At 33.7% G+C, this 15,603-nt stretch overlaps 1 protein-coding gene across 2 annotated transcripts; it reads right to left on the reverse strand.

Moving 5' to 3' along the window:
* Positions 1–1,057: 1,057 nt before the first annotated feature.
* Positions 1,058–15,544, reverse strand: LOC110037419 (eukaryotic translation initiation factor 6-2). Of its 2 annotated transcripts, none has more exons than XM_020742065.1 (8): positions 15,338–15,544; positions 13,137–13,179; positions 11,631–11,727; positions 11,199–11,284; positions 11,071–11,115; positions 3,475–3,605; positions 1,571–1,681; positions 1,058–1,398 (listed from the first exon to the last, which is right to left on the reverse strand). In XM_020742065.1, the coding sequence occupies exons 2-8, from the start codon at positions 13,144–13,146 to the stop codon at positions 1,141–1,143; spliced, it is 738 nt and encodes a 245-aa protein (XP_020597724.1). In that variant the 5' UTR covers positions 13,147–13,179; positions 15,338–15,544; the 3' UTR covers positions 1,058–1,140. The 2 variants fall into 2 exon arrangements, with proteins under 2 accessions (XP_020597724.1, XP_020597723.1); XM_020742064.1 differs by having other exon boundaries at positions 15,290–15,544.
* Between the last annotated feature and the right edge of the window lie 59 nt (positions 15,545–15,603).

Raw genomic sequence — 15,603 nt, forward strand, 5'->3', positions numbered from 1 at the left:
TATATAATTAATTAATTAATTAATTAATAATATTTTGAGTCAAAACGAGCTGAACACAAAAGAACAAATATTTATTTGTATTGTTCATGTTTGGCTCGTTTTGTATGTAATACTTGTGTCTGATGAGTACCCGTGTCTTATATTTTCAATAATATAAGTGTCACGAGTCCATATCATGCCGCGAACACATGTAAATCCGTGTTTCATATCACTCTCCAATAATATACGTTCGGATTGATGGTGGCATTGCGATGACATTCACAAAAATACCATCATAATATCGGCACAAAACCTACAAATTAGACTTTAAGATTTTCTTTTTTGATGTCCTAAAAGCAGTAGTAATCAATAAATTTGGCCATACATAAGGCTGTCAAAAAAGCTCGTTGTTCACGAACAGCTCGTGTTTTGCTCGTTCGTTAAGTAAACGAGTCAAACACAAACAAGTTCTTAAAGATAGAATTATAAACAAGCCAAACACGAGCAGCTCTTTGTTCGCTCATGTTCGACTCGTTTTAGCTCGAAATAAAAAAATATACATATAATTATTTATATAATATATATTTATATCTATGTTTAAATCGTAACTGCCCTTTGTAATAATGTGGTTGTACGTCTTGTTTTGCATATATTTGATCCAGGTTATCCAGCATTTTACATCTATTTTTTTCAGTTTAATTTTAACAAGCCGAACACGAACACACTGTTCACGAGCCAGTTTCGAACACAAGCTGATTTCGAACACGAGCCGAGCCTGAGCGAGCCTGAGCTCGCTCAAACTCGGCTCGTTTACAGCCTTGCTATACGCGGCCACGGAAGCAAAACAATTTTTATATTTATTTTTATCACAATCAAGAAATTTACGCAAGAAAACATTTACATCACTTAAAAAAAAATAATTAACGTGACAATAAAATGCATATAGATGTGAAAAAAGTATCAATCATGCATGCATGCACATCATCTAGAAGCAAGCGTTCATTCATGTTACAACACACCATCTAGCCAATTCGCTACAGAGATAATCTAACAAAGAACATCAAATTATTTCATAATATAAATTAAAAGAAAATGATCAATAAAAATCTTAAAATTCCAAACAGTACGTACAAATTCAAATCTAACTCAACGGGTCGAGTTTCAGACATAGCTGTCGATCAGCGACTTCCTCATCTCGTCGACAATCATATTTGGATGAGCTTCTCTTAGTTTAAACACGCTCTCGATGACCGAGAGCTCGGTCGCTGTGGTGTCCAGGCCGCAGAATGCAGTCCAGTCATTGACAGCCATGCCGGCGGCAATGACCTCGCTGCCGCGGTTCACCGTTCCCGCCACGAGAGGTACTTGAAGAAGCGTCGAAAGCTCGTCAAGGTCCTCGATGGACGTATGAGGATGCACCTTTCATTTTTAAAAAGAAAAGTGTCAAAATTGTTCCCTGACTTTCTATCGGGTGTCATTTTAGTCCCGGGGTTTATAAAATTATCAAATCATTGTTAATGTGGGCTGAAATATTTTGACATTTTATTCCATTTTCAAAGGATAAAAGCATTGGTGGAAGTTGGGAGTTTACCAGGCCACCTTTGTTAGAAAATGCACAATAGCTGCCAACAAGAATGTTACCAGCTACAGTCTGTCTGAATACCTCCACTCCCAGAATATCAGCGATGAGATCTTCAGTTTCCTGAGATCCAATTAATCATGTCACCAAAAGTTAATTAAATGAAAGGAAATTTGGATGCATGCCAGACAATTCTTATGTATTTACAAATCTAACACCTAAACTATCATATTTATATTTAGGGAAATTTACATTGGTGGCACTCAATTCTTATGTATTTCCATATCTCACACCTAAACTTTCATGCTTATATACATAGAGTGTTGTGTGTGTAATATGAAATTTGAGGTATGAGATATGTTAATACATTAGAATTGTGTGCTATGTATGCAAATGCCCCATAAACCCATGCCTGAAAAAGGTGTATTTCATTTTTAAAAAGGAAATGATAGTGGTATTTTGATGTCAGATTCAAAATTTAGGTGTTATGCAATTAAATATGAATGATCAGATGTTAGATATGTAAATACATAAGAATTATGCAATCAAATATGTAAGTGAATGCCCCCTTGAATAGCACACAACTCTTATGTATTTATAAATCTAGCACTTTAACCATCAAATTTATAAATTTACATGCGTAGCACACAATTCTTATGTATTTACATATCCCAAAGGTAGACTTTCATATTAGCATAAATAGCACTTGGTGCTTTAAATCTATGCATGAAAAAGGTGTATTTCACTTTTAAAAAATGGTAACGGTGATATCTTTTATGTGATATTAAAAGTTTGAGTACTATGTGTAGATATGAAAGTTTAGGAGTACAACAACAAGCTTTTATCCCACGAAGTAGGGTCGACTACATGAATCATTTTTCTCCACCGTGTCCTATTGAGTGCCATATTTTTAATTAATTCTAATAAGTTGAAATCATTTTTATACGAGATACCCAAATCTTTTTAGATTTATCTTTACTTTTCTTAACATAAGTCGAATCTAAAACATGTAACCAGATCATCAAGTGGTCGGCTTTTAATGCGACCAAAGCATTTAAGATGACTGTCTCTAATCGTGTCTACCACTAGAGTTACACCAACTCTTTCACGGATATATGTGTTTCACATTTGGTCTCTAGAGGTCTATTTGGGGCAGCTGTAGCTTATTGAATAATCTGTTGATAAGCTGATTAAAAAAATCTATTGATAAGCTAGGTGCGGTGGCTATTACAAATTTTTATTTTTTTTTGGAAAAGCCAGACTGTTGTCAATAAGAGATGCGGTGTGAAAACGCTGTTTTCTGCATTTTGAAAATACATAAGCTGTCAAAACGCAGTTTACCCAAACAGACCAGATGCGTTTTCAAAACGTCACAGCACCAAATACCCAAACGGGCCCTAGGTGTATAGCAACTCATCCACCTAAGCATTCTCATCACAACAACACTTAAATTAGTTTTATGATTCTCTATAAGAGGCCAACATTCTGCACCATAAAATATTACAGATCTCACCACCATCTTATAAAATTTTCCTTTCAAGGCTTAGTGGTACTTTTCTATCACAAAATAGGCCCGATGCATTACTTCTAAAATTTAGGTGTGAGATATATAAATATATTATAAATGTGTGCTATTTATCTAAATGCTCCTTACATTTATACAATTTTGACGTAATAAACATATGCATAAAAACATGTACTTCACTTTTAAAAAGTAAATGGTAGTATTATGTAACAGTCAAAACTTCAAGTGCTATCCAAGTAAATATGAAAGTTTAGATGTTAGATATGTAAATGCATAAGAATTGCGTGGCATGTATGTAAAAGCCCACTTAAATAAATGCAGTAAATAAGAAATTTTCATTAATCATATTCGGATTTACTGGCTAGAAATGAAAGAAAATCAAACAATTTACCCGGTCGAGGTCGGGATGAGTGAGAGCAACATGGTCATTGCAGGCGATGCAGTTGCCTAAAGCAGACAATTTCTCTTCAATTCGTTGAACGATCACTTGATCTGGTAGACTATTACGCAGATGTTGAAGCTCTGTTAAAAGTATACCCAGACATTTATGCAAACAAAAGTCAACTAATTGTACACGATTCAAATATTAAAAATATCACAAAATTAACATTGTTAACTATGAAGTGGGTACAAAATATTCATTTGATCCCGAAAGTACCTATTCACGCAACAAAATGAAAATATTATGTATTTCTTTTATGGTGTATTAATGAAAGAGAACTAGCAAATCTTTCTTGACCAGTTTGCCATGGTTTCATAGCAAGCGCTTATGAAGCGTTTAACCACATTATATTGGCAAGAAAAGCATAGGCGGAACAACCTTAATTTTTTGTTAGAGATTTGACCTCCCATAATTTATAATTTTACCCGCTTCCCACTAAAAGAATGCCCAACTTAACTCCTTATCTATTTATATATTTCTAAATTTTTACAATATTTTTCAGTTATATATTTAATGGCATTATTTTGCTAGTTGTTTGTGTTTTTTTTCTAAAAAAATATTATAATATGAGAAATTTAAGCATTTAGTGGGCATTTACAGGAAGATATACCTTGGTGTATGTTTTTCGCTGATGATATCCTTCTGGAGGACAAGTCTAGAGATAGAGTTCAGGAAAAAATTGAAATATGGAGGTCAACTTTAGAATCTAAAGGCTTTCGCTTGAATAAATCTAAAACTGAATGCATGGAATGAAGTTTTATTAGTAGTAGATCTAGTGTCGAGATTATAAAAATGGGTGATCAAGTAATTATAAAGAGTAAATGTTTAGATATTTTGGATCTATTGTTCAAAGTGACAATTAAAAAGAGGATGTTATTAGCAGAATTCAAGTTGGATGACTGAAGTGGAGTAATGTATCTAGTATATTGTGTGATAGAAAATTACTGCTTAAACTTGAAGAAAAATTTTAAAAGATGGTGGTAAAACTTACGCAATGTTTTATGGCACAAAAAGTTGGTCTGTAAAAGAGAAGCATAAAACTAAGTGTTGATGAGATGAGAATGCTCGGGTGGATGAGTGGCTTTCCACTTAGAGATAAAATACGAAAATATTTCTATGAAAGGGTTAGAGTAGCTCCAATGTTAAACAAGAGCAGAGACAGTCATCTTAAGATGATAAACCTAAAAAGACTTGGGTCTGTTGCACTAAAAATGATCTTAATTTATGAAAACTAAATAAAAATATGACACTTAATAGAACACAATGTAGAAAAAGGAATCATGTTGCCGACCCCACTTAGTGAGATAAAAGCTTGTTATTGTTGTTGTATATATATGAGAAATTTACATATCTAGCCCATAATCTTTATGTTACATATCTCACACCTAAACTTTAATATTTTACATACATAACACTTTGGTGTTTCAAATCTATGCATGAAAAAGTATACTTCACTTTTAAAAAGTAATAGTACTGTTATTTTTTGTGTGATACTAAATATTTAGGTGAGATATATGTAAATATGAAAGTTTAGGTGTGAGATTTGTAAATACATTAGAATTGTGTGCTATGTATATGTGTATGTATGTATCTGTATGTGTGTGTGTGTATTATCATCATTAATTATTATATCATTTAAATATTTTAATTTTTACCCACATTATAAAAAGGAGCTGGTCCCGCTACTAAAAAAATATTTTCATCAGGAAAATCATTTCGTACCAAGAATATTGCAGGCCTAACACACAATCTACGACTAGCACCAGCAAAGGCAAAGTACTAGTCATGCTACAACCTATAGAAATACTTTTGCTCCATAGAAAAAGAGAAGTGATGCACATCAAGAACAAGTTGGCCAAATATTTTAGGAGTAAATTTACCGTTAAATTGGGTTCGTCTTACACCTGTATATATAATTAACAAGGGTAAGTAACATTGTAAGCATTTCCATGCCATTCGTTAAAATTTTTTTATCTTCTTTTGTTTGTCAAAATTCCTCTCTAAAATAAAAATAAATATATATTCTAAATGCAGTCCAAAACCACTGCTTCCTTTCTCTTTCGGTCATTTACAAATATAACACACAAGTATCATGTATTTACATATCTAAAACCTAAAGTTTCGCATTTACATCCATAACACTTAAAAATTTAGCATCGAATCAAAAATAAGGCCATTGCTAAATTTTTTTAAGACAAAATACATCTTTTCATGCATAGGTTTATGATATAAAAGTGTTATAGTTGTAAATATTAAGCTATAGATGTTATATGATACAAAAACTACGGTAAAAGCACGAGCAGTTTATGAATGCGTGTTAAAGAGTCCTCCTAAAGCACGAAGAATTTTTCTACCGCAAAGTTGAGAAGCTAATGCATTGAGCATATGCACACGTAGGAAGCCTCAACCCTATTTAAGCAATGTTAAGCTTTATAATATTCAAGTCTACCGTCCAAATCAAAATAATATAGGTAGAATAGGAAAAGGGCAGGCGCTTACATACACACCATACCACTCACACGCCTTGACATCTAAACTTTAACGGTTACACTTATACCACCAAAATCTTTCATATCACATCAAAAATACCACTTTTTTAACTTCTAATAAATAAAGTACACCTTTTGATGCATAGAGAAGTTCAGAGATAATAAGGAAAATCTATATTTGATTTTTATTGATTTAGAAAAAGCTTACGATAAGGTTCCTAGAGATATCCTTTGGAGAGTTCTCGAGAGAAAGGTGTTGATATGACTTATATTCAAGTCATTAAAGATATGTATACTAGAGTTGTTACTTGTGTTCAAACTGAAGAAGGATTGATAAAATATTTTCTTATTTCTGTTGGATTACATCAGGGATCGGCTTTAAGCCCATATCTTTTTGCTTTAGTTATGGATGGTCTTACTGGACATCTATAGGAGGATGTACCTTGATGTATGTTTTTTTGCTGATGATATCCTTCTCGTGGATAAAACGAGAGAAAAAGCCCAGGAAAAACTTGAATTATGGAGGTCTACATTAGAGTCTAAAGGCCTTCGTATAAGTAGAACTAAAACTGAATACATGGAATGTAATTTTAGTAGTAATAGCTCTAGTGACAGAAGTGTGACTTTGGGTGATCAATTTATTAAAAGGTGTGAACGATTTAGATATCTTGGGTCTATTGTTCAAAGCGATGGTGATATAGATGGAGATGTTAATAGTAGAATTCAAGTTGGTTGGTTGAAGTGGAGGAATGCTTCTGGGCCTTTTGTGTGATAGAAAAGTACCGCTTAGACTGAAAGGAAAATTCTATAAGACGGTGGTGAGACTTGCAATGCTCTATGGCGTTGAATGTTGGCCTTTAAAAGAGAAGCATAATAATAAGTTAAGTGTTGCCGAGATGAGAATGATTAGGTGGATGAGTGGCTTTACACTTAGAGACAAATTGCGAAATGAATATATTCGTGATAGGGTTGGTGTAGCTCCTGTGACGAACAAAATTAGAGAAAGTCATCTTAGATAGTTTGTTCACATTAAACGTCGACCATCTGATGATCCGATTAGGAGAGCAGATGTTTTAGATTCAACTTGTGTTAAGAAAGGCAGAGGTAAATCTAGTAAGACTTGGGCTTATTGTATTAAAAATGATCTTAATTTACTAGAACTAAATGAAAATATGACACTAAATAGGACGCAATGGAGAAAAAGGATTCAGGTAGCCGACCCCACGTAGTGGGATTAAGACTTTGTTGTTGTTGTTGTTGTTGTTGTTGTTGTTTTGATGCATAGAGAAGACGATGTGCATGTAAACATTGAAGTTTAGGAGTTCGAAGTGTAAATACAAAAGAATTGTGTGGTAGGCAGGCAAATCTTCCATCTATCAATTTGATCATAGCAAAAGTCAATGAAACTCGGTTGATCGAATCATTCAAACTATTGGATCAAGTGTGATGAAAAAATAGGGCTAACAAAATAAAACATCAGAAGTTGATTTGGAGGAAAATAATGAAAACAATCTCCTAGATTTAACACAAGCCAAATCCTGAAAACAGCCATATAAATCTGATCAAATAAGCTTGTTTGATTCAGATGGATGCAAATAAGCAAGAGTTAGCCATATTGAACTTTAAACAAAATATGAAGCAAAATTTAGCCCAAATAAAAATATCAAATGAACCAATATAAATTCAATCGAACAGATTAGTTAATTTGACTTCATGGAGCAAAAGAATGGAATGCTCAAACTAATCAAGGTCTTTGTTTTAAATCAATTAAACCATAACGATCCCAAATTCTTAATTAGTCCTAATTGAACTATCAACCCAAAATTAGGTTGCATCCTAATTTAATTTTCAGGAGGCAGGTCATAAGCCCCAAGGGACTAGCATAAACATATAAATTTTCTATTATTATGCAAATAAAAATATAATAAAAGATAAAAAATTTAAAATTCAAACTCATTAAAAAACCTTAAAATTTGACAATTTTTTTTTAAAATAAAACAAAATGCATCTAGACGTTCAACAAAAAACAAATAGCACAACTAAGGCTGTTAAAAGCTCATCACAGCAAGCAGCTGTTGATTGGCTAAGTAGCTCGTATACAATTATTTCTTTGCTGAAGCAAGTTGGATACAAACAAATATTTTGAACACAAGTATATATGAGCCAAACATGAACAAAACTTTGATTGATTGTATACAACTCATTTCAAAATAAATAAATAATCTAAATTATATATATATATATATCCAATAGATGATGCCCTACTCATACGATACATGGTACAAAGATACCCCAACAAAAAGATACAAAAGACTCAAAAAAAGAAAATATGCAAAAACAAGTGTCTATGGACGGGCAGTTTAGACATGTCTTTTCCTCTGGTTCTTGGAGCGGATCTAGATAGCAAACTTTGAAGTGTTGTTCCATTGCCAGAAGTGACCAAGATATCATCCATTAAGTTTTCAAGCTGAACAGTGTCCCCAGCCTTTTTCCTCCGCCGAGAAATGTAAACTTGTCATTTTTCTACTGAAGACAGTTCAGTCTGATCCGTAGAAGGAAAGTCAATTGCAACGATGAGTTCCTGAGTTTGTGTAGGACAGTCTTCCAATACTTGGGAAACACTTGCCCCCTCAACAGATAGTTCTACCAACTGATTAATAGCAGTAAAATGGTTTGTGTTTGGCTCTAAATCTTCCTCGTTAGTATTAGAAGAAACTTTTTCCGTCATCTGAATGTGAATGTTCACTTCATCCCCATCTTCAATCACCTTATAAAGGGGAGCCTGAGCAGCCTCCACGGTAGTGTAGAGCCTGAGAGGATAGTATGTCCACTCCAGTAGAAGAAGGGGCGGAGACCGCGTCCTGCCTTCCAGGGGCAACCACCTGACTTTCCTCCAACAAACGACCCTTATCAACATTCTCCGAAACAATATCAGTAGACAAACCATTTTGCACTGTATCCACCATGGGCATAACAGTAGGTATCACAGACAGTGAGGAAGAGGTTATAACCTCAGCAGAAATGTGCTCAGAAACAGGAGTTGGGACTACAGTCGACCGTAGATGGGGATGCAACCAATAACAGTAGGAAAAGCTATGACCAAACATTCCACAGTGGGAGCAGGATTGGGGATGAGGTCTCATCACAATCTTCTGCCAATAACCCTGATGAGGGGAGTCAATCCAAATCTCCCCTGGAAAGGGTTGAGTGATGTCGCACTCTACAAGCACACAAGCTTCAGATGGCCTGGTTGTATCAAGTGTGGGAGTATCGACCTTCAACAGTTTCCCAAAAGCAGTTGTCAATGTATAAAGGGTTTCATAATTGAAGAGATGCACCTTGAGCCCCGGAAAATTAACCCAAACCGGGATAATAGGAGATTCCAATTAGGATCAAAATCCACTGTCCATTTCAGAATTTTCATAAAGCAATTATCGATTTTGAGAACTTTTTGAGCAAAGAGTGGGTATAATCTGCGTCATTTGAGAGTTGAATGAGAACGTGACGGCCATCTAACGAACCAACTTTCCAACTCCCTGTGAGCTTAAGAGAATCGAAACGCTTTCTAATAATCTCAAGCTTGGAATTTTCATACGAAAATTTCCCAACAAGAGTATATCTATATGTTGAAGCCAATATACTTGTTTTCTCATCAGTGAGAAACAAAGCGGGTTTGTCATTCTTTCTTCCCATTTTTTTTAATAAAGGTATAACCAACTCCAAATTCATGTACATCATAAAATTCTTGAGGGAAGAAACAGGAACGGCCGCCTACGCCGGGAGTAAAACCCCTGGAAACAGCAGCAGCATAACTCGGGGTCATTCCCTCATATATATTAATTTTGTATTAATTTGCCTTGATAAATGAAAATATATATATATAAACTACACATCTCACAGTTTCTGCCACTCAAACTTGCTTAATTTAATCCCTTTAACTACTAATTTCTCAGCCACCATGACAACCACCATCTGCTCCTTGAACCTCACATTCCTCAGTTTTCTGTTCACAGCATTTACTGCGTCATCATTTAAACATTTTAATCCAATTGTGTATGAATCAAAATGTGAACTTAAAAACCGCAACATTGCGCTCTCGTTTGTGTGAGATTGTAACTTATGTGGCTTTTGTGCCAACTGTCATATAAAATGGAGCAACAATTAGTTATCCATCCTCGCCCACCACTCCATTGCTAGGTGTCATAAATTTTAATAATAACAATTAGTTATAATATTTCATACACTAACAATTCAGAATTTTCTGTAAATTTATTCATTAAAAATTAAGAATTATCCTATTATTTTGAGAAAATTTTAAAATATAAAGTCCTCATATACTCCTTCAATGAAGGAACAAACGGGTCCAACTATAAATATAATATCTTGAAATTAAAACTTCCTAGCACCAAAAAACATTAGATTTGACCAAAAAAGACATCGGAGACGACATAATATAATATTTGCAACATGTTCCCCAATTCTTCCAATTCAAACTCATCATTTTCTAAATATTAATCACACCAAATGATGTTGCTAAACATTGATCATAGGGGCGATTCCAATTGAAAGGTCAATGGATTGTAGGGGGGAAATGCTCCCCTCTAAAATTATGAACCCATACTAGACAAGCAGCATATAACCGTTAAATTTAAATTGTGCCCGAGTCGACCTAAAATATTACTTTAGACAGCCTACCAATGGCAGATACCCGCCCTCCACATCAAAATAATGCTATACAAAGTCATTAACATTCATCAGAATATACTACAACAAAAATTAGTATTTTGCAAAAAAAAAAAAACGTTATCTAAAGAACTTATAATGAAATGGAGCATTCAAAAATCATTATTTCAAAAAGACAGAAACTTCAAATGACTGTGACAAAAAATATGCCTAACAAATGAAAATAATCCAGAATGATAGTATTAATTAGCTACACAGAAAACCAAAAAAAAAAAATACTGTTTATTTTATCAATAAAAACGAAAATAGGTAGCGTAAACTAGAGATATATGTTAATATGACCACAATTGAGCGACTATAAAGAAAACCCTACCTTGATCAGTGGTTGAGTGAGGTACAAGAAGCCCATTCTTATTTCCTGTTGAAAAAATGTGGATTTTTTAAGAAATACATAAAAGCGCGTGCAGAAGCCTAAAATTACAGGAACTTTTCAGTACTTACCAGCACACATACGGCCAATTATTCTAGTGCCTGCAATAGAAGTTTTCACCACAGGAATAACATCAGCAAGCTCAGATTCAAACACGCTGCAAATGGGATGAAACATCGTCTTAGCACACCGAAAAGGGAAAAAAAAAACAGAGGGTGAAGAGAGGAGTAAATTATATAGATATAGACAATGAGTCAAAATAGTCCCCTGACTGTTTATACAGAGCTATTTTAGTCCCAGAGTCCATAAAAGAGCCAAACTAATTCCCGAACTCTTTAAATTGAGGCGAAAATTATTTCAACCCATATTAAAAAGAGTTGGGACTAAATTTGCTATTGACTCTGAATAAAATTACCCATCTCTATAAAAAGTTAGGGGATTATTTTGACACTATTCTCGTATAGAAATAGAAGCCTGTATCACCAAATCCTCAACGAAGCAACCTGTAGAAGTTCTCTGACCCTCCAATAGCAACCAGACAATAGGCATTCGTAAGTTTCGAGAACACACCAATATCGCAGCAGTTTTCAAACTGAAGTCCTGATGGTCATAATATATGCATACATAGGAAATTACACAGTTCAAAATCCCTCAAAAATCAAAAGCATATCAATAAAAAAACTAAACTAAGTTCAGCGTAATCATATAAAATAGGGCCACTTGCATATATAGCACAAAATTCTCATGTATTTACATATCTCGAGCCTAAAATTTCATATTTACACACATAGAACTCAAATCTTTTAATATAGCAATATTATCACTTTTAAAAGTGAAATACACCTTTTCATGCATAGGTTTAAAATGCTATGCAAGTAAATAGGTAAGTTTTTGTGTGAAATATGTAAATATATATGAATTGTGTCCTCCGTAGGTAAATTTCGCTATAAGGAATTCCCACAAACATACTTCTGAAAGAGAATTTCAAAAATCTTAATGTGAAGTCACGGTTTCTTTCAGTCTAAGACCAATATTTACATATTCAATGACCTCACAGGGTTTCAACATTAAATTTTGCCAGATCCCCATATGGAAGAGTTTCATTCAGTCTTTCAAAATTTCAATCCAATTCAGTACACAGCATGTATGGTTCTTATACACAGTAGCCGAAGCAACTGAATACCAAGTTGTTGACAAATGAAAAAGAAAGAAAGGATGATTTACATAAATATCACCCAATTTTTATGTATTTACATATTCCACCTAAACTCCAATACTTACATATATGCCAATATATCTATACATGAGAAGGTGTATTCCAACTTTTAAAAGCTAAAATAGTGTATTTTTATGTGATATGAAAGATTTAGGGGTATAAAAGTAAAAAAATTAAAGTTCAGGTGCTATATATATAAATACGTAGGAATTAGGTGGTATGATGTAAATGACCCAAAAATTAAAGGAAAATGAGCTCTCAAAGGCTAAATTATAGTAAGGCAAGTTCTAAAATTAAAAAAGGTAGCTATTTTCCCAACATTATGAAACCAAATTCATTTTAGTGGGATGTGTTGGTAGTTCATAATTTTTTTTTACGTCAACTTGATATTCTTATTCATATTGATGTCCACCCATTAAAGTTGATTTAGGTCCATAGACATCTCTTCTATCAGCCCAAGGAACAATTTTTCATTCTACACATGACAAGGATATGTATTTCCCTCTGAAATTGTACGCAGTACGTTATTTTAAAAGTCAATCCACAATATGTTTGGTATAGTTGCTTGTTTTACTAACTATTGTTCTTGCAAAAAGCATAACAAAAGCAACTTTTCAAGGGGGAAACATTCAAAGTCCGTGCCTTTTCACAGACAAAAATATTTATTTTCAGGTTATCATATATGCCACCAAAAATGAGTCATCTAGAGTAATAGAATAAGGTATCACCATTTGAAAAAACTAGGAAATATGGAAGCAAAATAGATAGCATTCATGACATTATGGAAACTTACGAGTAGCCATGATGGAGGATAGCAAACAAGAAATACTGAAAACCTGCAAAACAAAAACAATTACATTGAACAATTTTCTTTTATAAGTAAAAACAAAAACTTAATGCTAAGAGAATATAGTGGAGCCAACCGAGAGAGAAAATAATTTGCCCATGCATTTTATTCATGTTGACCCTCCCTCCCTCCCTCCCTCCCTCCCTATCCCATCCTATGAGGCTCCCTCGTGACTTTTAAACCCTATGATAAAAAAATTCATAAAGGTAAAGTCATCCTTTGATGTGAAAATTATGAAAACAAACCTTGGACCAAAAACATTCGTGAAATATTTAAGAGTCCAAATTTCAAACTCAAGGGAGTCCTTCATCAACAAATGAAGGGTGTGGAACCTCTAACACAAGTTGAGTATTCTTATACATTCCAAATTACAAAATTCCTCAAATTTTGGAAAGTTTGTGAACATGCCTATGAGGATGGAAAAACTATAAATTGAAGTGCCTCCTTAGTAGTATTAAATATTTGAGACATAAATCCTAGAAACTGTATCAACCACTCTTTACAATGGTACACTACACTAATTATCATAGTACATCCTAGGCTCAACTATGGGTTTCATCAAGTCATTTGACACTGTATTTAAATAGAGCCATCAAAACTAAATAAATGAAAATCTATTAACCAAATACATGCCTCTATTCAGGTAAGTCTTGAAAAATCTAATGATAAATTTGCATATACCATCATAGCCTTCAAGTGACAAACCACACCAAATCAACTATCCCTTCTCCAATAATGTAAGACTTATCAATTAAATCAATTGACCTTCCCAAATATGTAAAACCTTAGAAAAACCACTAATTATCATAGTGCATCCTAGGCTCAACTATGGGATTCATCAAATCATTTGACACTGTATTTAAATAAAGCCATTGAGACTAATTAAAATGAAAATATATTAACCAAATACATGCCTCTTTTCAGGTAAGCCCTGAAAAATCTAATGACTCATTTGTATAGACCTTCATAGCCTTCAAGTGACAAACCCACCAAATCAACTAGGCCTTCTCCGATAATGTAAGACATATCAATTAAACCAACGGTTCATCCCAAAGATGTAAATCCTACTATTTAAATAGAAAGGGTATTCACTACGGATATATGTCACAATAACCAAATGAAAATATGCTGAAACAAAACAAAAGATTCGATTAGGTCTTCTCATGACTCCCATAAATTATAAAGAAAATAAAATTCTCAAGCATATAAGACCTAACTGCATATAAATTCAGCCTCATAACTTGACTCCAACACTTCAGACGAATATGATAGAAGCTGAATAAATAAAGCAAATTGGGTCGAAACATTAAAACAATTGTGATGGCACTAAGCCAAGAAGCCCAGTAAATCACTTGGGATAATACTACACCACTAATCTAATTAAATCAATCAAGCATGCACATAGCTACTACCGCCAATTAAATCAATAAGTATGATACAATGATATAAAAGCCACCAATGTGAGTATAATTTCCTCTCAATATTTAAAAATTGCCAAACATAAAAAAAAAAAATTAAATGGGCTAGCACCTTGAGTCAAAAGCCTCAGTTTCCCTTAAGTCAAATAGGGCTTTCCCTAGGTTGTAAGCACCCTTTTGCAAATCAATCCAACTTGGACAATGACAAAGCCATTAAACATGCTAAAATCAATCAATTTATCATACAAATTAATGTACAGATGATTCTACTTGGTTTGGCCCAAAGCCTCACAAGCCAATTCAAAACAACTCCAATGTTAAGGGTATACATTTGCAAAGAGAAGAACAGCAATAACTCAAATTTAACTTGGGTATACCATTCATGGCAGCCCGTGATTAGTAAAACCTTTCTTTTATTGCAGGGTTTAAGAATCTCTAATCAACTAGAATCTTTTCATGATCCGGTACTAACTGAATCAAACTTCACAGCACATATGCACAATAGACGAATCAAATTTCACAACAAAGCCCTTATATCGGATCTCATTCATAAACAAAAAATCAGCTCTAGATGCAATATACGATATTTCACTCCCCAAAAAACTTCAAAAACTAGTTTTCACTCAAAAAATCTAAATAAATCTAAATTAAATTTAAGAAAATTTAAGCTAAGAGGCGAACCTGAAGATAAATATGAAATATTAGAGAAAAGATACTCCGATATAACACCTCAGTAGCCAAACAAGCAACCCGGGAAGAATTTCGAGCAACCAAGCAAGAAAACGCAGCAGCCGAGACAAAGAGATAGTATCCAAGACAAATCGAAGTAGAGATTAGAAAACGAGCACAAACTGCAAACCCTAAGCGCTATCGCGGCCGAAAGCCTTTCGCGATTTTGAGAGGAGGAGAAGACTCGGAAAGAGGGAGAGGCGGCCGAAAATTCCAATTAATTTTATTTAATAATATTTAATTTTAGTGTGTGTATAATATGTATA

This window comes from Phalaenopsis equestris, unplaced genomic scaffold, assembly GCF_001263595.1.
Source record: "Phalaenopsis equestris unplaced genomic scaffold, ASM126359v1 Scaffold219149, whole genome shotgun sequence".
In the NCBI taxonomy this organism is placed as follows: domain Eukaryota; kingdom Viridiplantae; phylum Streptophyta; class Magnoliopsida; order Asparagales; family Orchidaceae; genus Phalaenopsis; species Phalaenopsis equestris.

What these genes read in the sequence shown, in the direction of transcription:
- LOC110037419 (XM_020742065.1), bottom strand. An exon ending in TCACTCAACCACTGATCAAG is followed by an intron (nt 3,606 to 11,070) that starts GTAGGGTTTTCT and finishes TACTTTTAACAG; the next exon opens with AGCTTCAACATCTGCGTAAT. An exon ending in TTTCTAACAAAGGTGGCCTG is followed by an intron (nt 1,399 to 1,570) that starts GTAAACTCCCAA and finishes TAAAAATGAAAG; the next exon opens with GTGCATCCTCATACGTCCAT.